This window comes from Oncorhynchus mykiss, chromosome 8 (genome assembly GCF_013265735.2).
Source record: "Oncorhynchus mykiss isolate Arlee chromosome 8, USDA_OmykA_1.1, whole genome shotgun sequence".
NCBI lineage: Eukaryota > Metazoa > Chordata > Actinopteri > Salmoniformes > Salmonidae > Oncorhynchus > Oncorhynchus mykiss.
The window spans coordinates 54,735,317-54,759,445 of NC_048572.1; the positions used below are offsets into that span (position 1 = coordinate 54,735,317).

General features: G+C 43.9%; 1 protein-coding gene across 3 annotated transcripts in view; it reads right to left on the minus strand.

The window, feature by feature from the left end:
* LOC110530144 (calsyntenin-2) overlaps positions 1-24,129 on the minus strand; it is a 276,314-nt gene that overhangs the window by 36,484 nt on the left and 215,701 nt on the right. For all 3 annotated transcript variants that reach the window (XM_021612991.2, XM_036985700.1, XM_021612992.2), the window contains 3 exons: positions 22,441-22,626; positions 20,547-20,804; positions 19,436-19,557 (listed from right to left, as the gene is read on the minus strand). In XM_021612991.2, coding sequence (XP_021468666.2) covers positions 19,436-19,557; positions 20,547-20,804; positions 22,441-22,626 — 566 coding nt within the window. The remainder of the gene's footprint in view (positions 1-19,435; positions 19,558-20,546; positions 20,805-22,440; positions 22,627-24,129) is intronic.

A 24,129-nucleotide genomic window follows, 5' to 3' on the forward strand; every position in this document is an offset into this window, starting at 1 on the left:
AGAGAGCTGAGAGGGGTTTTCTCTTTTCTATACTCTCATTTGTTGGATGTACTTGTCAGCGAGGTGACATCAAATACACCTTATTCCATGGCTTTGAAGAAACTGAAACTACAAAAATCACACAACATGGCTGGCCCTATTGAGTGGGAACTAAACTCTGTTGTAAGTTTTGTTATGTGTACTGTACACTCTTAGAAAAAAAGGTGCTCTCTAGAACCTTAAAGGAAAACTCCACCCAAAAAAACTATAATTTGGCATTTGTTTCATTAGTCCATTGTTGACATAGTCCCAACATGTTTTGCGTGTCAGCAATCACATTTTCAAGATCACAACTGGGCGTAATTGGCAGTCCCATAGGGCGGCGCACAATTGGCCCGGGTTTGGCCGTCATTGTAAATAAGAATTTGTTCTTAAATGACTTGCCTAGTTAAATAAAGGTTAAATATATATATTTTTTATAAATAAATACAGAAATCATCTGTATTTGCATGAAAGGGTCTGAAAAAATACATAGATAAAAGTAATACAGTTTTTTAAATGTTTATTTAACTAGGCAAGTCAGATAAAGAACAAATTCTTATTTTCGATGATGGCCTAGGAACAGTTGAATGTTACTCATGAATTGCTCTCTTGTGAGTCAGAAAAACTAGAGTAGAAATGTAACAAATAGGCAGTAGAACCGACACTGGACATATAAAGCATTGCTCAATTGCAATGTTCACACCATTTTGTGTGAGTGTTTTTTTTCGAGCTTTCCAACTCTTCCCCCTGGCTCGCCGCGATAGAGCGCCACACTTTTAAGTGTCCCGTGGCTTACAAATGGCTCAGTGTGCAACCAGGAATCAATTCAATTAGGCAGCCTTGTCCAGATAGGCTCTAAATCACACATTGAGTGGAACCGATTCCCTTCGATCCATTCTCTATCTACGCCAAACACACAGAGCACCGAGCCCAATCAATCTCATCCAAAACAATGCAGCCTCTAAACAGGGTGGGTGTGCGGAGGAAACCGCGACACCCAGCCTGGTAATTGTAAGCAGATAAGCACACAATGAATGTTGTATCGACAAGCGCTGACAGTCATTTTCTGCTACTGCCGCCCTGGCCTGCGATCAACAATAAATGGCACCGAGAGAGCCTCTCAGCATTGCCCGATGTGATTGGTCGGATCAGGAGACACAGGAACAATCGTGACCCCCCCTTTCTCTGATGTGTCCTAAGATGATCGGGTATAGTCAAAACTTATGCACCATTCCTTCGGGACGCCAATTGATGTGTTGTCCTTCCAACGCAAACAAATATTTGGCCATCGACCTTGTGCGCCATCTCAAGACTCTATGAGATTAATATCGGCACACAGCTCCTAGTTTTTTATAGATTTCCTCCCTCTGTCTATGGGGCGACTGCTGAGAATACATAATAACTTATTTGTATGGGTTTAAATCAATGTCACCCCGCCAAGGCCCTTATTCTTGATCTTACTGGGCAGTGTTGATACAGTGTTAGGGCCTCATAACCATTCAAATAGGGCTGGGATAAAAGATGTCCCCACATGAAAAGAGGGTTTAAGGGGTTTGTTTTTGGCTGGGGCTTTGTGGCAGTTTGTGGTGTGGCTTTGTGGGGCAGTGTGTTAGTTTCTGTTCAGTAAGGACTAAAGGACAGGGTGCCGCTGGCCCTGTGGAGTGGAGTGTGTATTGAATAATAGACGCTTAGATGGCAGTGATCAATCGCTAAGTCCATTAATGGGCGGGAGGGAGGGAGGGAGGGAGGGAGGGAGGGAGGGAGGGAGGGAGGGAGGGAGGGAGGGAGGGAGAGAAGGAGATAAGTTTGTGTGTGTGTGTGTACTACCACTCGTGTGTTTGCGCGTATGCCTGTCAGGTCTTGAACGCCCTCACTCTATCCCATCGACGCAGGAATAGAAGCACTCTTTCTTCCTTTAGCTCTCTCCCTCTCCCGCTCTGAGAAACTAATGGGGGAAGATTGCAAAATCAATAGTGCTAAATGGAGTTGCAGCAGAAGCCATCTAGTGTCCTTTCAGGGTGCTGATGGAACATGGAGGGCAGGATTCAGCTGTCTGTCTTTCTTTCGTTCTTTCTTTCTTTCTTTCTTTGTCTCCCTCTCTCTCTTTCTATATATATCCTTATTATCCACCTAAAAAGTCATCACAATAGCTTTACTACTCTTCCATGCCTCCATCTGTCCCTCCCCCTCTCTCTCTTATTATGCGTGCTCCCCCCCCCCGAGGATCTGTCTTTTTCAGGCATATATTTCCTGTGTCTGAGGGGTGCAAAATCCACTTGTCACTTGAATCTCACTGGATTAATTGCTTTCATTTTACTCCAGTGATTCTTTCCCACTCTTGCTTGTGCCCCGTTAACGTAACGACAGGCAGAAATGTTTGTAATGACCAGTCTGGTAATGGCTGTAAATGGCCTCAATGGAATACATTGGCTTTCCATTGCATCTACAAGAACGCTTCGTCAGGGATCTAACACACTCGACAGGGACATCACAAGCAAGGGAAGGAAGGAAGGTGTTCATCTTTTGTGGAATTTCAAAAATATATATATGATTTAATACAGTTTAAATGTTTACAAATTAGATGCGCTGAAATGAAAGCAACTTCCGTAAAGGAACACTCGGATTATAATGAATGATATTATGTCTGCTCTCTGTAAAATATGTACAGATTGGTGTAATCTAGAGCCAAGCATGATGATTTTAAAATCGCACGGGTATCCTTCTCTTGACACACTTGTTGAATTATGCAAGAAAACGTGACAACAAACAACATTGAATCCTTAATGAGGCTGTCTAGACAGCGCAGGTGAGCACAGGTAGGCCTAGAAACAGAGTTGTTGGTGGTTGCAGCCCTGGTACTCCCCTTTATATGAATTTAGCGCAAAATCACCAAGTGTATATATGCAAATGAGGGCACATTTCTTTTATTTTATATAAAATATACCTGATATAATAACACAATGAACATTATATATATATGAGTGCATTATAAGAAAAAAAGTGAAATGTTGAATGCCAGAATTCCAACCAAAATGCCTGAATTCTATTATTTGTGCTATAATTCCGTCAATATCTGATTTAAAAAAATGCTAAAGGTTTGGAGTGTCTTCACTCACTGTCCAACTGTTGCATTTATTAGAATCCATTTTTTTTTTTAAATACAAAAATAAACTTTTAACAATATAGAGTGCTGCTGCTACCTTATTATCTACCGAAAGAGGCATTATTTTCTCTCCTCTTCTTTAATGTCTAATCAACAGTAAAAGGGTGTTACACACACACACACACACAAACTGAACTCTCATTTTACTGGATCAATGCCTTTGACCTAATGGGAGCTGACTGGGCTGATTGGCTCACAACCACACACGCACACGCACACACAGACTGTCATTGTGGCATCTAACACACTGCAGCAGCTACCCTTCAACCAGTAAGTACAGCCTGTCACTTTGTGGAACACTGGCCTGCTGTCAGTCTGTCACAGACATGGCCTTGACACTTATATAATGGTCTGCACTGATTCAGTAGTCTGCTCTGCCCTTATACAATAGTTTGCGTCACAGTCACATTCAAAGTTATGGCTCTGTGTGAATTGTGAACATGACTAATACACATTAGACTGCAACACAGCACTGCATTACAATTGTACTGTATTATCAAATCAAATCAAATTGTATTAGTCACATGCGCAGAATACAGGTAGACCTTACCTTGAAATGATTACTTACGAGCCCCTAACCAACAATGCAGTTAAAAAAAATACAGTTAAGAATAAGAGATAAAAGTAACAAGTAATTAAAGAGCAGCAGTAAAATAACAATAGCGAGACAATACACAGGGGGGTACCGATACAGAGTCAATGTGCGGGGGCACCGGTTAGTTGAGGTAGTATGTACATTACCTACCTATTACCTACTACCTATTACCTATGCATAGATGACAACAGAGAGTAGCAGTGGTGTAAGGGCACTGCAAATAGTCTGGGTAGACATTTGACTAGATGTTCAGGAGTCTTATGGCTTGGGGGGGTAGAAGCTGTTTAGAAGCCTCTTGGACCTAGACTTGGTGCTCCGGTACCGCCTGCCGTGAGTTAGCAGAGACCCTAGTCTATGACTAGGGTGACTGGAGTCTTTGACATTTTTTAGGGTCTTCCTCTGACACCGCCTGGTTTAGAGGTCCTGGATGGCAGGAAGCTTGGCCCCAGTGATGTACTGGGCCGTTTGCACTACCGATCTGTAGTGCCTTGCGGTCGGAGGCCAAGCAGTTGCCATACCAGGCAGTGATGCAACCAGTCAGGGTGCTCTTGATGGTGCAGCTGTAGAACTTGTTGAAGATCTGAGGACCCATGCCAAATCTTTTCAGTCTCCTGAGGGGGAAAAGGTTTTGTCGTGCCCTCTTCATGGCTGTCTTTGTGTGCTTGGATCATGTTAGTTCGTTGGTGATGTGGACACCAAGGAACTTGAATCTCTCAACCTGCTCCACTGCAGCCCCATCGATGAGAATGGGGTTGTGCTCGGTCCTCTTTTTCCTGTAGTCCACAATCATTTCCTTTGTCTAGATCACATTGAGGGAGAGGTTGTTGTCCTGGCACCACACGGCCAGGTCTCTAACCTCCTCCCTATAGGCTGTCTCGTCATTGTCGGTGATCAGGCCTACCACTCTTGTGTCATTGGCAAATGTAATGATGGTTTTGGAGTCGTGCCTGGCAGTGCAGTCATGAGTGAACAGGGAGTACAGGAGGGGACTGAGCATGCACCCCTGAGGGCCCCTGTGTTGAGGATCAGCGTGGCGGATGTGTTGTTACCTACCCTTACCACCTGGGTGCGGCCCGTCACGATGTCCAGGATCCAGTTGCAGAGGGAGGTGTTTAGTCCCAGGGTCCTTAGCTTATTGATGAGCTTGGAGGGCACTATGGTGTTGAACTCTGAGCTGTATTAAATGAATAGCATTCTCACATAGGTGTTCCTTTAGTCCAGGTGGGAAAGGGCAGTGTGGAGTGCAATAGAGATTGCATCATCTGTGGATCTATTGGGGCGGTATGCAAATTGGAGTGGATCTAGGGTTTCTGGGATGATGGTGTTGATGTGAGCCATGACCAGCCTTTCAAAGCACTTCATGGCTAAAGATGTGAGTGCTACAGGTCGGTAGTCGTTTAGGCAGTTTACCTTAGTGTTCTTGGGCACAGGGACTATGGTCATCTGTTTAAAACATGTTGGTATTACAGACTCAGACAGGGAGAGGTTGAAAATGTCAGTGAAGACACTTGCCAGTTGGTCAGCGCATGCTCACAGTACACATCCTGTAATCTGTATGGCCCTGTGGCCTTGTTAATATTGACTTGTTTAGTCTTACTCACATCGGCTTCGGAGAGCGTGATCACACAGTCTCCGGAACAGCTGGTGCTCTCATGCATGTTTCAGTGTTATTTGCTTCAAGGCGAGCATAGAAGTAGTTTAGCTCGTCTGGTAGGCTCGAGTCACTGGGAAGCTCTCTGTTGTGCTTCCCCTTGTAGTCTGTGATGGTTTGCAAGCCCTGCCACATCTGACGAGCGTCAGAGCCAGTGTAGTACGATTCGATCTTAGTCCTGTATTGACGCTTTGCCTGTTTGATGGTTTGTCGGAGGGCATAGCAGGATTTCTTATAAGCTTCTGGGTTAGAGTCCCGCTCCTTGACAGCGGCAGCTCTAGCCTTTAGCGCAGTGCGGATGCTGCCTGTAATCCATGGCTTCTGGTTGGGGTGTGTACGTACAGTCACTGTGGGGACGAAGTCATCAATGCACTTATTGAGGAAGCCAAAGACTGATGTGGTGTACGCCTCAATGCCATTGGAGGAATCCCGGAACATATTCCAGTCAGTCTGTGCTAGCAAAACAGTCCTGTAGCTTAGCATCTGCTTCCTCTGACCACTTTTTTTATTGATCTAGTCACTGGTGCTTCCTGCTTTAATTTTAGCTTGTAAGCAGGAATCAGGAGGATAGAATTATGGTCAGATTTGCCAAATGGAGTGCGAAGAAGAGCTTTGCATGCGTCTCTGTGTGTGGAATATAGGTGGTCCAGAGTTATTTTTCCTCTGGTTGCACATTTAACATGCTGATAGAAATTTGGTAAAACAGATTTAAGTTTTCCTGCATTAAAGTCCCCGGCTACTAGGAGTGCTGCCTCTGGGTGAGTGTTTTCTTCTTTGCTTATTGCGGAACACAGCTCATTCAATGCTGTCTTAGTGCCAGCCTCTGACTGCGGTGGTATGTATACAGCTACAAAGAATACAGATGAAAACTCTCTCGGTAGGTAGGGTGGTCTACAGCTTATCATGAGATACTCTACTTCAGGCGAGCAATAGCTCGAGACTTCCTTAGATATCGTGCACCAGCTGTTGTTAACAAAAATACATAGACCGCCGCCCCTTGTCTTACCAGACACCGCTGTTCTATCCTGCCGGTACATCATATAACCAGCCAGCTGTATGTTGATGTTGTCGTCGTTCAGCCTTCTCCGTGAAACATAAGATGTCACAGTTTTTAATGTCACGTTGGTAGTTTAATCTTCCGCGTAACTTGCCGATTTTATTGTCCAAAGATTGCACGTTTGCTAGCAGAATGGAGAGAAGTGGGTCAATTCAATCACCTACGAATTCTCAGAAGAGGGGGATCGGGGCTTGTTCCCGAGGAAGCAGTGTATCCTTCGCGTCGGGCTCGTCAGAGTGGTGAAATAAAAAAAAGGATTCTGTTAGTCCGTGGTGAGTAATCGCAGTCCTGATGTCTAGAAGTTATTTTCGGTCATAAGAGACGGTAGCGGCAACATTATGTACAAAATAAGTACAAGCATAAGTTACAAACAACGCAAATAAACAAACTAAAAAACACAATCGGCCGAGGGCACGTAAAAAGTCTGCCATCTTCTCCGGCGTAAAACGTCTGCCATCTTCTCTTACAATTACTAGGCAAAACAAACTCATTTTCACTAATATCATCAAACTCAACAAATCTTAGCACGTAGTTGGGCTCATTCAGTAGTTTTTACGCCTTAAAGTAGAATCCTGTTGAATAATTGTTAAGTACCATTTATATTATATTACCAAAACATACATTGAAAATGATGCCTTTGCTGCTTCCTGTTGTCATGGCTCAAAACACCGGTTTTAAATGTCCATGTTTATAATCAATGCTGAACTAAGTTGTGATATGTTGAAGACATACAAATGTATCCCTACACACGTGTCACACTTGTTCAAATGTCTTGTATTTTTCTAAATGAGTACCTTCTAAACTGCACATGAGCATCAGTATTTACCAAGTGGCCACTCTAGACTGAAACTGAATAGCTTGTTCTACTGTAATCAATAGCGCACGCAAATTAATCACTCACATCAATATTGTATTGAAGTCATATACCAATCGATAGATGAGATGAGAACCTGAAGTAGCCATTTATCCAGTAAAATCTCTGGGGGGAGCCTCCCGAGTAGCGCAGTGGTCTAAGACACTGCATCTCAATGCTAGCTGTGCCACTAGAGTTTCTGGGTTCGAGTCCAGGCTCTGTCGCAGTCGGCCGCGACCGGGGACGGCGCACAACTGGCCCTGCGTCGTCAGGGTTAGGGGAGGGTCTGGCCGGCAAGAATGTCCTTGTCCCATCGCGCACTAGTGACTCCTGTGGCGGGCCAGGCACAGTGCACTCTGACATGGTCACCAGGTGCACAGTGTTTCCTTTGACACATTGGTGCAGGTTAAGTGAACATTGTGTCAAAAAGCAGTGCGGCTTGGGTGGGTTGTGTTTCGGAGGACGCCTGGCTCTCGATCTTCACCTCTTCCGAGTCCGTATGGGAGTTGCAGCGATGAGACAAGACTGTAACTACCAATTGGATACCACGAAATTGGGGAGAAAAAGGGGTAAAGGTTTTACTAAAATAAAAATAAAAATCTCTGTGGGGAAATGTCTATGTGACTGAATAATCATTTTCATACTTTATAATATGTCCATATATAGTTATAATTTGTTTTAGGAACATCTACTGAAAATATTTCACCTTCTTTATTACTTTACCAAACATATCAAGACATTAGTGATGTTAAATTTGTGAATGTCTTTAAACAGCTTGTCCAGCGATTGCTATGCCACGTCTTTGCCGTGAATCAATCGAGCATGATAAAGTTTTTCTAATGACTGCCCTTTGACGTTCAAAAAATGTTGAACTAAGAACAGATATAGCCCCTGGTTCACTCCAGGCCTGACTGCCCTTGACCAGCACAAAAACATCCTGTGGCGTACTGCCTTAGCATCGAATATCCCCCCGTGATATGCAACTTTTCAGGAAGTTAGCAACCAATATACACAGGCAGTTAGGAAAGTAAAGGCTAGCTTTTTCAAACAGAAATGTGCATCCTGTAGCACAAACACCAAAACGTTCTGGGACACTGTAAAGAACATGGAGAATAAGAGCACCTCATCCCAGCTGCCCACTGCACTGAGGCTAGGAAACACTGTCACCACCGATAAATCCACGATAATCAAGAATTTCAATAAGCATTTTTCTACGGCTGGCCATGCTTTCCACCTCGCTACCTCTACCCCGGTCAACAGCTCTGCACCCCCCACAGCAACTTGCCCAAGCCTCCCCCATTTCTCCTTCACCCAAATCCAGATAGCTGATGTTCTGAAAGAGCTGGCAACATCTGGACCCCACAAATCAGCTGGGCTAGACAATCTGGACCCTCTCTTTCTATAATTATCCGCCGCAATTGTTACAACCCCTATTACTAGCCTGTTCTTCCTCTCTTTCGTATCGTCTGAGATCCCCAAAGATTGGAAAGCTGCGGGGGGGGGGGGGGGGGGGGGGAGAACCTCTAGACCCAAACTGTTACAGACCTATATCTATCCTACCCTGCCTGTCTAAGGTCTTTGAAAGCCAAGTTAACAAACAGATCACCAACCATTTCGAATCCCACCATACCTTCTCCGCTATGCAATCTGGTTTCCAAGTTGGTCATTGGTAAACCTCAGCCACGCTCAAGGTCCTAATCGATATCAAAACCGCCATCGGTTAAAGACAATACTGTGCAGCCGTTTTCATGGACCTGGCCAAGGCTTTCGACTCTGTCAATCACCACATTCTTATCGGCAGACTCAACAGCCTTGGTTTCTCAAATGACTGCCTCGCCTGGTTCACCAACTACTTCTGGCAGTCTCTATGGGGGTGCCACAGGGTTCAATTCTCAGGCTGACTCTTTTCTCTGTACACATCAATGATGTTGCTCTTGCTGCTGGTGATTCACCTCTACGCAGATGACACTATTCTGTATACTTCTGGCCCTTCTTTGGAGACTGTGTTAACTAACCTCCAGACGAGCTTCAATGCCATACAACTCTCCTTCTGTTGCCTCCAACTGCTCTTAAATGCAAGTGAAACTAAATGCATGCTCTTCAACCGATCGCTGCCCGCACGACTAGCCTCACTACTCTGGACGGTTCTGACTTAGAATATGTGGACAACTACCAATACCTTGGTGTCTGGTTAGACTGCAAACTCTCCTTCCAGACTCACATTAAGCATCTCCAATCCAAAATTAAATCTAGAATCGGCTTCCTATTTCGCAAACAAAGCATCCTTCACTCGTGCTGTCAAACACACCCTCGTAAAACTGACTATCCTACCGATCCTTGACTTCAGTGATGTAATTTACAAAATAGTCTCCAACACTCTTCTCAGCAAATTGGATGCAGTCTATCACAGTGCCATCCGTTTTGTCACCAAAGCCCCATATACTACAGACCACTGCGACCTGTATGCTCTCGTTGGCTGGCCCTCGCTTCATATTTGTTTCCAAACCAACTGGCTCCAGGTCATCTATAAGTCTTTGCTAGGTAAAGCCCCGTCTTATCTAAGCTCACTGGTCACCATAGCAGCACCCGCCCATAGCACGCGCTCCAGCAGGTATATTTCACTGGTCACCCCCAAAGCTAATTCCTCCTTTGGCCACCTTTCCTTCCAGTTCTCTGCTGCCAATGACTGGAACGAATTGCAAAAATCACTGAAGCTGGAGACTCATATCTCCCTCACTAACTTTAAGCATTAGCTGTCAGAGCAGCTTACAGATCATTGCACCTGTACATAGCCCATCTGTGATTTGCCCACCCAACTACCTCATCCCCATATTATTATTATTTTTTGCTCCTTTGCACCCCAGTATCTCTACGTGCGCATTCATCTTCTGCACATCTATCACTCCAGTGTTTAATGCTAAATTGTAATTATTTTTCCACTATGGCTTATTTATTGCCTTACCTCCCTAATCTTACTTCATTTGCACACACTGTATATAGACTTTTCTATTGTGTTATTGACTGTACGTTTGTTTATTTATGTGTTGTTTGTGTCGCACTGCTTTGCTTTATCTTGGCCAGGTCGCAGTTGTAAATGAGAACTTGTTCTCAACTGGCTATCCTGGTTAAATAAAGGTAAATAAAAAATACAAACGTAACGTTGCAGTGAAGTGACATAAATCGATGTAATGATGCAGCCAACCACCAGAGGATGGCAAATACAAGTTTATTCGACAGAGGGTGTTTAAGTGGTCCTAGAAAGGTCTGGATTGCTGTCTTCTGACTTACTAAATCAATAAAATAAGTAATGTAAACATTACTAAAGTAAAGTAATTCTAGTGTCCAGTTTCTGGGACTGCCAGCTTAAGGGGTTAAAATAATGAAATATTTCTGTTTAGGATGATAGTAAATTAAGATGTACTTCAATTACATATATTTCTTACTACTTTAACTACTTTAAAAATGCTCCTTAACACAATTGAACCAGGTGCTCTAGACTAGAGCTTCCATAGGGACTTTGCAGCAGGCTGAATGTTTGATGTCCCTAGTATTACACTCCAAGCAACTCAACTATGGGACTAAAACATGTTAAAAATAACTCCCATGGAAGATATATATCCTGTCGGCCATTTTGGAGAGAAGAAAGGGAATGGAGACTTCCCATGGTGACACAGCACTATACTGTGTACCACATGATCAAGGGTCCCATATTCTGTTTACTGTCGGCAACAAGAAAGACAGAGATATCATAGGAAAACATACACACTTACATGGCAGGCACAGAGAGAATAAAAAGTGTTGGATCGCTTAGCTAAAACGCACAAGCCTGGAAAGTAGTTTTTTATCCTCTTATGTTTGTTGTGTAGTAAATCTTTCCATTTTTATTTTCATTGTTTTATTCGTTTTTTCCTGTGAAGCACATGGTGTTGCATTCCTTGTCTGAAATAAAGCTTGATTTGATATGAAGTGTTGAAAGTTGTGGCTTTAAGTTCTGAACATCTAAAACCAGGAGCTAATATCATCCAAATCCCTCTTTTAGCTTAAGATAAAGTTAGCATAGTGATGTAGCATGTAGCCTTCTCCCCATGCTCCCTCAGTTTGTCTCCTGTCCCCCGTTTGCCTGGCAAATGTTTTGTGGAGTCTTTGTGTTGACTTGAGAGGTTGTTTACCAAAGCAGCTGAGTCTTCCACCTGGATGCCCTTGTCTTAGTTATAGCAGCCTCACAGGAGAAAAGAGCATTGGGTTGGAGAAAAATCGCCCTCCTTTAACCTATAGCAAACAATTCAATGGCGCCTAGCTATCATAGACACAGTGCTGCATAGAGTACTGATAGTGGGATGCTCAGTTTCTTGTACAACCTCGGAAAACTACACACAGACTCACAGGCAGACACCGGTGCGCAAATGGACATGCGCACACACACACACAAACACACACGCGCGCGCACGCACACACACCTTCCACAATCATAATCTACCTGGTGTGCAGTAACTCCAGAGACCTTGACTTAATGACAGTGTTTTTCTTAATCGTTTCTGTATGCACATACATTATTGTACAGCAGGTCCCACAGCTATACGATTAGGAAAAGATACATATCTACACGATTAGGCAGTCGGAGAGTGGAGGTGGAGCGATGCCGATACAAGATTTTCCATTGGCTTATCTTGAATCATCCTAACAGTAGCTTACGTTAGGTGAAGACTTGATCTGTTAATACTACAGAGTGGGCATTCTACAGAACTTGAGTTTACACCAGCCTGATATTCTAGTAAGCTATTTGTTTGCTTCAGATGGTTTTATACCTGTGCAGTAACACTGTAATTAAGAACATAAGGACAATACTGTATGACCATGTTGTGAAATGAGTCATTTCATTGTTCTGTAATTGTATAGTGGAGTAAACAGTTTACATTCGTACACATTTTAAATACACTAGTATATGGTCTATATAAAGTAGTTGAAGGTTATGGTTGCGTCACAATATCTGCACTTACCTTCATGGATTTGAAAGGAAATGAATGGTATATGGAAACTCCCTCTAGCCCATGTCTAAACAATTCCAATATTTTGATATGTTGGGGGAGTAGTGAACGAATGAACACTTCAGGAGGAATGAGAGAATATTGGGATGCAACCTATGTATTGAGAGAGTACACTGAGAGAAAATGTACACCACTAAATTGCCCCCCTGCGCTTCAGAGACAAAAAAGCACACAATGAATAAATGAACAAAAACTACCACTACAATAATTTTGCCTGACACATTTTTATCATGGTTGACTAAAGTACACAAGTAAATTATCCTACCTTAGGTTCCTCAGCAACAAAGCACGGCCAAATAATTGTTCTTTATTCATTTACAGTATATTCATCTTTGAAGAAAATTACACCTAGTTTTCTATATCAAAGACTGTTAGTTATCTGTCATATTGACATTTTCACACAGATAGGCTGTGTTGTACTGAAATAATGGCTTTCACAGTGATTTAGTTCAATGACTTTCTGAAACATAAACGCAGAAGAAAGACGAGGTGAGCCATTACTCTGGATAGATTATCCAGTGTGTGTGTGTATGTGTGTGTGTTTGTCCATGTGTGTGGTATCTCCTATCCTCTTATCTCCTGCTGTGGGGAGAGGAGTGGAGGTAGTGGGACGCAGGTAATCAGGATGACGAGATATGAAGAGCCACTGCAATGACCTCTTACTGCAGCAGTAATCATAGTCCATCACCTGGAGAAAAACACTCCGAACCAAGCCCCATCGGACGGACACACACACACACACACACACACACACACACACACACACACACACACAGAGAGAGCGAGCGAGCGAGCTAACAACTGCAGGAGATAAGAGGCGGTATTAGAACACAGTACATACAAACAATGAGAGATGGCTCTCAAAGAAAAGCTAATGCTCTACTGCTGTTTGTCTGAGGAAAAAACTCAGTGAGACAGACATGACTGGAATAGTCATTTAGCAACACAACACTGCCCAAGCAGCAAAATAATAGCTGCTCACTTTCAAACCTTAAGTTAAATTAGCAAGAAAGCAGCATTGTCTAATGGGTAACATATTGACTGTTTAAAAAAAATACAAATTTCTTCCCCTAGCCTTGTACCATAATAAAAGGCATATATTCTAAGAAGAGCCAACGTTATCGGTGGGCCTTAGAGGGCCTGGCCCGCCCTACTGTACCTCCTTGCCTGTCCAAATAAAATCTAAAAATATTGACAATTATAATAAATATAACTATTTCAATAAATACAAATGTTTGGGGTAATTTTACACAATTTTTCTCACAAATTTGAAGTTGCGATCTTGTCTCATCACTGCAACTCCGCAACGGGCTCGCGAGGGATCGAGACATGCGTCCACTGAAACACGACCCACCAGGCCGCGCTGCTTCATGACATTATGCTGGCTTAACTCAGAAGCCAGCCACACCATTGTGTCGGAGGAAACACCCTTTTGACTAACAACCGAAGGCAGCTTGCAGGCGTCCAGACCGCCACAAGGAGTCTCTAGAACATGATGACCTGGCCAAACCCTCCCCTAAGCCAGAGAACGCTGGTTCATTTACGCATCGCCCTTATGGGACTCCTGGTTATGGGTTCGAACCCCAGGCTGTAGTGGTGCCTCAGCACGGCGATGCAGTGCTTTAGACCTTTGTGTCTCTCGGAGGCCTATTCCTAATTTATTTAACCGAGACGCGCGCCGACAGAAATTGTCATTGTCAGATAAAGCATCCGAGCAAGCGAAACATCACTGTCTCAGTACGTGTAGCCAATGTAGCTCATTGCTGTCTGGACTAAAAGAGTATGACATTCTCTTTTCTTGCCAGACCGCATCATATACGTGGGGCTACATATTGTAAGACAGAAGGGCACTGTTTCGGTCGACCGGATGCTATTTTCGACTAACGTGCGAAGATAACCTACTTTTTTGAAGTGATTTGTTTTGCAATCAGATGGAAACATCATAACTGGTTGTGTTCATGTCACATTAAAAGGTAGTCTAATACATGCTCACAGTTAAAGCAGTCATTTGGACAGCTCATGAATGAAAAAAATGTATTACTCTGCCATTTTTAAAGTCAAGCCCCCCTCCGTCCTTGACTTTTCCTAAATAAGTCTATAATGCACACTGGCGTTGTTAGAACCTTAATATCACATACAGAACTGGTTCTCAAATAAAATAAAATTGTATTGGTCACATACACGTATTTAGCAGATGTTATTGCGGGTGTAGAGAAATGCTTGTGTTTCTAGCTCTGAGAGTGCAGTAATATCTAACAAATAATATCTATCAATTTCACAACATAGACCCAATACACACAAGTCTAAGTAAAATAATGGAATTAAGAATATATAAATATATGGACGAGCAATGTCAGAGCGGCATAAACTAAGATACTGTAGAATAACAGTAGAAATGTATATAGGCAGCAGCCTCTAATGTGCTAGTGATGGCTATTTAACAATCTGATGGCCTTGAGATAAAAGCTGTTTTTCAGTCTCTCGGTCCCAGCTTTGATGCACCTTTACTGACCTCATCTTCTGGATGATAGCGGGGTGAACAGGCAGTGGCGCCGAAGAACATGTCTGACGTTTTACATTCTCCCAACCAATTGTGCTATTTTGTTAGTTTTTTTTGCTTTTTGTGTAACTTATTTTTGTACATAATGTTGCTGTTACCGTCTCTATGACCGAAAATAACTTCTGGACATCAGAACAGCGATTACTCACCGTGGACTGGAAGAAACTACTGCTTTCACTGGAACAGGCACAGATCCCTGTAATTTGAAAAGATGCAGGAAATGGGGTCGCAGATCGGTCTGCCTTCTGAGAATCCGTAGGCGAGCAAGTAAACTCCCACTTCCATCTGTTCTTCTTGCTAACGTGCAATCATTGGAAAATAAAATTGATGACCTACGATTAAGATTATCCTACCAACGGGACATTAAAAACTGTAATATCTTATGTTTCACCGAGACGTGGCTGAACGACGATACGGATAATATAGAGCTCTATATTACTCGTAGCCATCTATTTACCACCACAGAATGAAGCTGGCACTAAGACCGCTCTCAACCAACTCTATAAGGCCATAAGCAAAGAAGAAAATGCTCACCAAGAAAAGGCGCTCCTAGTGGCCGGGGACTTTAATGCAGGCAAACTTTAATCAGTTTTACCAAATTTTTACCAGCATGTCACATGTGCAACCAGAGGGAAATAAATCCCAGACCACCTTTACTCCACACACAGAGATGCATACAAAGCTCTCCTCCGCCCTACATTTGGCAAATCTGGCCATAATTCTATCCTCCTGATTCCTGCTTACAAGCAAAAACGAAGGCAGGAAGTATCAGTGACTCGCTCAATATGCAAGTGGTCAGATGACGTGGATGTTACACTCCATGACTGTTTTGCTAGCACAGACTGGAATATGTCCCGGGATTCATCCAATGGCATTGAGGAGTACACCATGACATCGCCCCACAGCGACCGTACATACATATCCCAACCAGAAACCATGGATTACAGGCAACATCCACATCGAGCTAAAGGCCCGAGCTGCCGCTTTCAAGGAGCGGGAGACTAATCCGGACACTAATAAGAAATCCCGCTATGCCCTCAGACTAACCATCAAACAAGCAAAGCGGCAATACAGGATTAAGATTGAATCCTACTACACCGGCTCTGATGCTCGTCGGATGTGGCAGGGCTTAAAAACTATTAAGGACTACAAAGGGAAACCCAGACGCGAGCTGACCAGTGACGCGAGCCTACCAGATGAGCTAAAAGCCTTTTATCATTTTATGCTCGCTTCGAGGCAAGCAACACTGAAGCATACATGAGAGCACCAGCTGTTCTGGATGACTGTGTGATAATGCTCTCGGTAGACCAAAACCAAAACCTTTTAAACTGGTCAACATTCACTAAGCCGCAGAGCCAGACGGATTACCAGGACGTGTACTCAAAGCATGCGCGGACAAACTGTCAAGTGACTTCACTTGACAGTTTGACACCTCGCCATGGCCGAGTCTGTAATACCTACATGTTTCAAGCAGACCACCATAGTCCCTGTGCCCAAGGAAGCGAAGGTAACCTGCCTAAAGGATTACCGCCCCGTAGCATTCACATCGGTAGCCATGAAGTGCTTTGAATGGCTGGTCATGGCTCGCATCAACAGCATCCTCCCGGACACCCTAGACCCACTCCAATTCGCATACCGCCCCAACAGATCCACAGATGACGCAATCTCAATCGCACTACACACTGCCCTTTCACACCTGGACTAAAGGAACACCTATGTGAGAATGCTGTTCATTGACTACAGCTCAGCGTTCAACACCATAGTACCCACAAAGCTCATCACTAAGCTAAGGATCCTGGGACTAAACACCTCACTCTGGAACTGGATCCGGGACTTCCTGACGGACCGCCCCCAGGTGGTAAGAGTAGGCAACAACGCGTCTGCCACGCTGATCCTTAACACGGGGGCCCCTCAGGGGTGTGTACTTAGTCCCCTTCTGTACTCCCTGTTCACCCATGACTGCGTGGCCAAACACGACTCCAACACCATCATTAAGTTTGCTGACCACACAACAGTGGTAGGTCTGATCACCAACAACAATGGTAGGCCTATAGGGAGGAGGTCAGACAACTGTCAGTGTGGTGCCAGGACAACAACCTCTCCCTCAATGTGAGCAAGACAACGGAGATGATCATGGACTACTGGAGAAGGCGGGCTGAACAGACCCCCATTAACATCGACGGGGCTGTAGTGGAGCGGGTCGAGAGTTACAAGTTCCTAATTGTACACATCACCAACGAACTATCATAATCCTAACATACCAAGACAGTCGTGAAGAGGGAAAGACAAAACCTTTTCCCCCTTAGCAGACTGAAAAGATTTGGCATTGGTCCACAGATCCTCAAAAGGTTCTACAGCTGCACCATCGAGACCATCCTGACCGGTTGCATCACCACCTGGTATGGCAACTGCTCGGCATCTGACCGTAAGGCACTACAGAGGGTAGTGCATATGGCACATTACTGGAGCCAAACTTCCTGCCATCCAGGACCTATATAATAGGCGGTGTCAGAGGAAAGCCCATAGAATTGAGGAAAGCCCATCTCAATTGTGCATCGGTAAAAGTTTGTGAGGCTTTTAGGTGCCATGCCAAATTTCTTCAGCCTCCTGAGGTTGAAGAGGCATTATTGTGCCTTCTTCATCACACTGTTTGTCACTGATGTGTTTCCTACCTTCACCCCCTGGGGGCGGCCCATCAGGAAGTCCAGGACCCAGATGCACAGGATGGAGTTCAGACCCAGGGCCTCAAGCTTAATGATGAGCTTGGAGGGTACTATGGTGTTGAATGCTGAGCTATAGTCAATCAACAGCATTCTTACATAGGTATTCCTCTTGTCCAGATGGGATAGGGCAGTATGCAGTGCGATGGGGATTGCATCGTCTGCCGATCTATTGGGGCGGTAAGCAAATTGAAGTGGGTCTAAGGTGACAGGTAAGGTGGAGGTGATATGATCCTTGACTAGTCTCTCCAAGCACTTCATGATGACAGAAGTGAGTGCTACGGGGTCATTTGGTTCAGTTACCTTTGCTTTCTTGGGTATAGGAACAATGGTGGCCATCTTGATGCATGTGGGGACAGCAGACTGGGATAGGGAGAGATTGAACATGTCCGTGAACATACCAGCCAGCTAGGGATGCCATCTGGGCCGGCAGCCCTGCGAAGGTTAACGTGCTTAAATGTCTTACTCACTTCGGGTCACGGAGAAGGAGAGCCCACAGTCCTTGGTAGCGGGCCGTGTCAGTTGCACTGTGTTATCCTCAAAGCGGGCGAAGAAGGTGTTTAGCTTGTTTAGCTTATAGGAGGGAAGGTCATTTTTTTAATGGTTTTCCCCGTTGCCCCTCCTTCTCTCGACAGCAGGGCCTGCTCCCCTCCTCCCAATAGTTGACGATAGATGCCGTGCCCAGTTCATAATCACCCTGATAATTGCCTCGAAAGTGAACCTAAACTATACCGAAACGAATTTCACACATACAATAACAGATTAAATAAATAAAGTATGATGAGGGAAAATGGATGAGTTGATGAGCAAGGGGAAACAAATGATGCATAATTATGTAATCACCAATTGCGAATCAAGAACAGTGCGGGCCATTCTATTGCATTGATTGATTCTAATTCTAATGTCAAAATGTTATGTACTCTGTTATCAGTCTACTCTGGCCTACTTGTAGTACACGGTGAGAGCGTGAGTAATTTACAATGGCAAGAAGACCAAGACCAATGGATGCTGCGTTAGTGTTGCTACAAAATCTGAATGAAAACGGCTCAGATGGTGGGGAAGAAATGAATCAGGATGACATCGCCGATGAGTATTCTTCTCATTCTGAGCCTCAACCTGAACCTATACCTCCGAGGCCTAAGTGCAAAAAAAGACAGAACTGTGAGCAGTGAGCAGGTGCCCACGCCACCACCAAATGGAACGGTGAGACCGGAGAGAGGACGGCACCGTTTGGAATAGAACAAGCTGGTGAGAATTCCACGGGCTATTATCTGCACAAAATGTCCTCACTGAGAGAGTAGGTCCTACATCTCAAGCAAGAAACAAAATAGGCTAACACAACTCAACTGCTTTCGTTGTTTACGCTATGTGACATGGGCATGCTCCAACTGACAATGGACTTTTTGACTGCTGTCATATTAACATTTCTATTCACTATGCCATTTATTTCTTTTGTGATGATTTTCACTATTATCAAGCACACATGTTGTCACCATTTAACCATGCATCTTGCTGACCGTGCGTCTTGATGGTTCCAACACCAATGCTTTCTGTTTCGTAGTTGTAACAATATATATAAACAAATTAAAGTGTACAATATATCCACATAGGAGGTCCAGTGGGGAAAAAACGTGCCCCCTATGAAAATCAAATGCCCCTCCAACCCGTTCGTTCTGGCGCCGGCCCTAATTCTAAGTAGTATGCTAGTATAGACAATGGAACAGTGGAGGTTCTCCTGGGTCAAAAGTCAGAGGTCATAGGTCAGCTCACCTGCTCCAGTTTCCAGTGGAACTCTGCAGGGCGGAAGGTGTCAACCTGGGTGAAGTCTCTCCTGAGCAGGAAAACCAGACGGCAGTTGTGGACGTACAAGGAGTAGTGGTGCCGGTTCATCTCTGTAGAAGGATATGGGTATGTTACAGAAAACTGGCAATTACAGGCTTATAACATTCATAAACGTTTGAGTTATGTTAACTTCCTTATCTAGCCAGAACAGAATAGAGATATCCTCTATTCTCATTCACAGAAAAACATAGACATTCTAGACGGTACACTGCATAAAATAAAATGAATATTTCAAGATATTCAACCAAAAAAGCTATTTTCCACAGTTAAGAGTGAAAATAAATGATGTTATACAAATGCTCTGCTAAAGTGGTATCTGAAATTATATCTGTCATTATGGACAAAGGAGCTTATTGGTGCAAAATGTCCTGTAAATGCTATTGACGTGTGCCACTTTGAATTAAACCCTGCCACTTCACGAGGCAGCTCAATAAATGTCACAAGCTCCCTGTGCCATTGTGACATTGTGAAAGGCCCTGTGGGACGCTAATGAGGTGTGTGACTTCACAGCTTTTCTCTCATGGTGGCACTTTTCATCATAAACCCCCCCCCCTGTGCTTTTCCTTGGAGCCGCTGGGGTTACACACAGGGCTGTTTTGGCCGTGCATATTGATGGATTCTCCTTTTCGCTCAGTGTGAGAGGAGAGCTCGATGGAATCAATAAGAGCCTGTCAGGCCGCCTGTCTCCAGTCACACCTTCACAGCTCCAGTCTGACTCTGAAACTAGAAGTGGTCGACAGATGACAAAACAACCACTGGATTTACGCGACTACGCTACCTCCACTCCAGATTGGGCACAAAAATGTTCCTTATGTTCCACGTTGGGCGCCAACTGTCTTCACATTGGAAGCTCCTTTCTTACACATTACATTGAACAATAAATAGTAGCTGGAATAGTGGCTATTGCTTTGATTCTCTCTTAAAATCTTGTGACAGTTTGGGCAATAGCTCCACCACCGCACCACCATAAAATCATGCTTTGATTAACAATGAACTAGGATGGATCAAATCCCACAATTTAACCCCTTCCTGGTCTCACCGGTCTTGTCAGAGTTGCAGAGCAAGGTCTCCTTCTCTGCCCTCAGACCGGGGCTGGGCCCATGCTTCATCCACGTGGCGATGGTGAACTGGTCAGTCAGGTTCTGTGGAACCACCCGCTCCGGCACGTTGGACGCCTGCCGCCCGTCGAAGCGGAAGATGAGGTCGCTATCCCGCCCACTGTCTGTCAGCAGCGAGGCCGTCCAATTGGTGGAAGCGCTGGGGGCGGGGAGGAGGTCCGTGCTGCCGGACGCCGCACCTGGAGGACCAATTAAAGATGAGAACAGTCTGTGGGTGACATTTTGACACATGAAAAGTGACACAAAGGTTGAAAGGAGACTGATACTTGTAACGTTTGAGTTGGAAGATACCTAAAAACCTCTAATCCCACAATGTCCATGCAGGGTGTCGTACGGGAGATAAGATGCTGAACTGTTGCAGAACAGTCTTCGTTGGAAAAGGTATTTGCCATCTGTCTATTTCTCACCACAGCGTCACCCTCTCCATGTCACACAAGAGTTGACAGTATGAATCTAACGAGCAATGAATGACCCTGTATGTTAAGACACTTGTTTCTGTCCCCGAAATCCACACCCCGACCCACCCCTTTGAAGAAACAGGCCAGCTCTTTTAAAACTATGCCACATTCAAGCCTGTCAATCGATAGGGACGCATAAATCCACGCCCAGGCCTCTTTAAAACTGTGTCAGGACTTTCACTGTGATCAGGAGGAGAGAGAAGTTGATGAGATTCAGTCTCATACTCTCACTCTGCACAGTTTTCAGAAGGCCTTGTCAAATTCGTGACCCCTGCCTTCTTTTCATATTATTTTTGTATTGACCAGCCCACGTCTGACCATAAAAGCTATGAATTATTCAAAATTCCAACCATTCTCTGCTTAGGAAATAAAGTCCTTATTTTTTACCCATTTTTTTTTTTGTTTGGACAAATTTTTCAAATTGAACGGTAGGATGTTGTTGACCAAATTCAATTATCTTTAAAGTGGCTCTAGAAAATAACATGTTGGCCCTCTTGAGCAATCTCTGTGCGTTCTGTATTTATGTGTACCGGTATTTGTACTCTCACAGAAATCAATGTTGCTATTACAATTTGTTTTGTTGCATATTAGATAACGATTATGGAGCTTTGGAAAAGCTCCTGGCTTGCAAACGTTGCATACTAAAGGAGTAGGGAAAGACTTCTGCATCCAAATGAACATATCAAGTATGCATGTGTAGCCATTACTCAAACACAAGACTTAGGCTCGAGTCGAACAATAAACTGTTATTGCTGCATATACATTTTTTAAACCAACCATATCACGCTTCAGTTTTTCACAACAGGAAATAAAATCCAAGGAAGAAATATATAGAAAATCTGGGACCGTTCACATTTTCAACATTTCACAATGAAAATGTTCACTTGAGATTTCCTCCCAGAATTATTAATAACAATGATTCATAAGGTTGATCAAATATAGCCATTTCATTTAGCATATGCTCTTATAGAGCAGGACTTTCACTGTGATCGTGAGGAGAGAGAAGTTAGGGTTAAGTGCCTTGCTCAAGGGCACAGACAGATTTTTCACTTAGTCAGCACAGGGATTCAAACCAGCGACCTTTCAGTTACTGACTCAACGCTCTTAACCGCTAGGCTACCTGCCGCCTACCTGTAGATTTACAAATTACAATGAAATGACTCAACGTGACAAAACATTTAGAATTTAGAGTAGTTACAACCATGAATGAGTTGAGTGAAATAGAAACAACACACCCAATTGTCTCTATGACGTCATAAGTGTAATTAACGCGTTACACAATGTGCAACTGAACACAGGATGAAATGTTATTAGAACATTTTATTATTTTCTTTTCTCTCTTTCCCTTGTGGCTTACCACAGAGTTTCTGTAGGGACTTCTCAGAGTAGGTCTCTCGGTCGCAGCCCTTCCCAATGTGGCTGGTCTGCAGCTCCACCATGGCTCTCACCGCCGACAGCGGGCCGTCACAAGTCTCAAGGTGCATCTTGGGAAACAGTTGCTTGCTTCCTGTTCCGGGCTCATAGTCCATTCGTTTGTTCCAGCCTGGGAGAACAGGAGAAATATATAGTTTATTATTCCCAATAGAACATGTATTTTTCCTAATGCTTAGTAATTCAGATGCCAAAACTGGCTTGATCACTATTGCGCTACTGTAGATACAAACATTTCTAAATAGAACATTTCATTACTTCTGAAACAGTACTAAGAAATACAAAATAATCACCTAGAAACGATAAATGCTTTCAGCCACTGGCCAGGCTCTCCCACTGTTGTATTATTCTCCATTTGCATGTTTGGTATTTCACTTTGGGTGAAGGTCAGACCCTTAGCCTGTTTTCAGCTCAGTATATTTTATCCTACAGCATCTTTCACTACTATAGCCAGACTAGCTCCAGCACAGAGCCAATGCTACAGAGGAAAAGGGTTCCACTGAATACCAGAGCCAGCCTCTGAATTTGAAGGCGTCACGGAGCACTCCTCACTAAAGCTAAACAGGTGACAGATGACTTCACACACCAAGAAGCTTAAGGGGAAGTGAGGTTCTGACACAGGAGGCTACGCTATGCTAACTGCTAACCCACTGTGCTTGCTAATCCATGTCACACAATTGAGTGTTGGCGACACGTATGAACGGGGTCTGCTATCATGGTCTTCCATATCAAACCAATAACCCTTATCTGACACAAAAAGAAAGAAAGGCTGACCATTCTGAGTTTAAATGAAATCAGGTGTTAGGCTACTCAGTGGAATTTTTCTCCTGTAGCTAATGCTATAATGCTACAATGATCAACTTTGCTCTCAATGCTAATGAACATGCTAACACATCACCACAACGGGATTAATTTGACATGAATCACTGCCCAATTATGTCACAAACAAGATTGTGTTTACAGGTATTTCTATAACGATACAATTGAGTGGCAGACCAAGATCAGCTAACTACAGGTAAAATATATTAAATCAGAGAGTGTCTGTATCAAAAGGATGCATAGACCAGGTAGGGAGCCCCCAGACCTTTTCACACAGCAATATGAGAGTATAAGAACTGGGGGGAATAGAATACGAAAATAAGTGAAACAGTAGAATAAGAAGAGTGGGGAAGTAAAATGAAAAAAATAAGCGGCTTTAAGTGCTGAGGCAATCGTCAGAAGAAGTCTAGAGGGATGTTGATGGCTCTATACCAGACCAAAGTGATATGCCAGATTGCCAGGAAATGGCATGAAAATGCAAAAATGGGATGGGTGGCTAGAAGGATCTGCCACGATAGGTGGCATAATGACCAGAGAGATGGAGAGAACGGAACAGAGAGGGCGAGAGAAAAGTAGATGTAGTAAGAGAGAAAGGATGAGAGAGATGGAGAGAACGGAACAGAGAGGGCGAGAGAAAGGTAGATGTAGTAAGAGAGAAAGGATGAGAGAGATGGAGAGAACGGAACAGAGAGGGCGAGAGAAAGGTAGATGTAGTAAGAGAGAAAGGATGAGAGAGATGGAGAGAACAGAACAGAGAGGGCGAGAGAAAGGTAGATGTAGTAAGAGAGAAAGGATG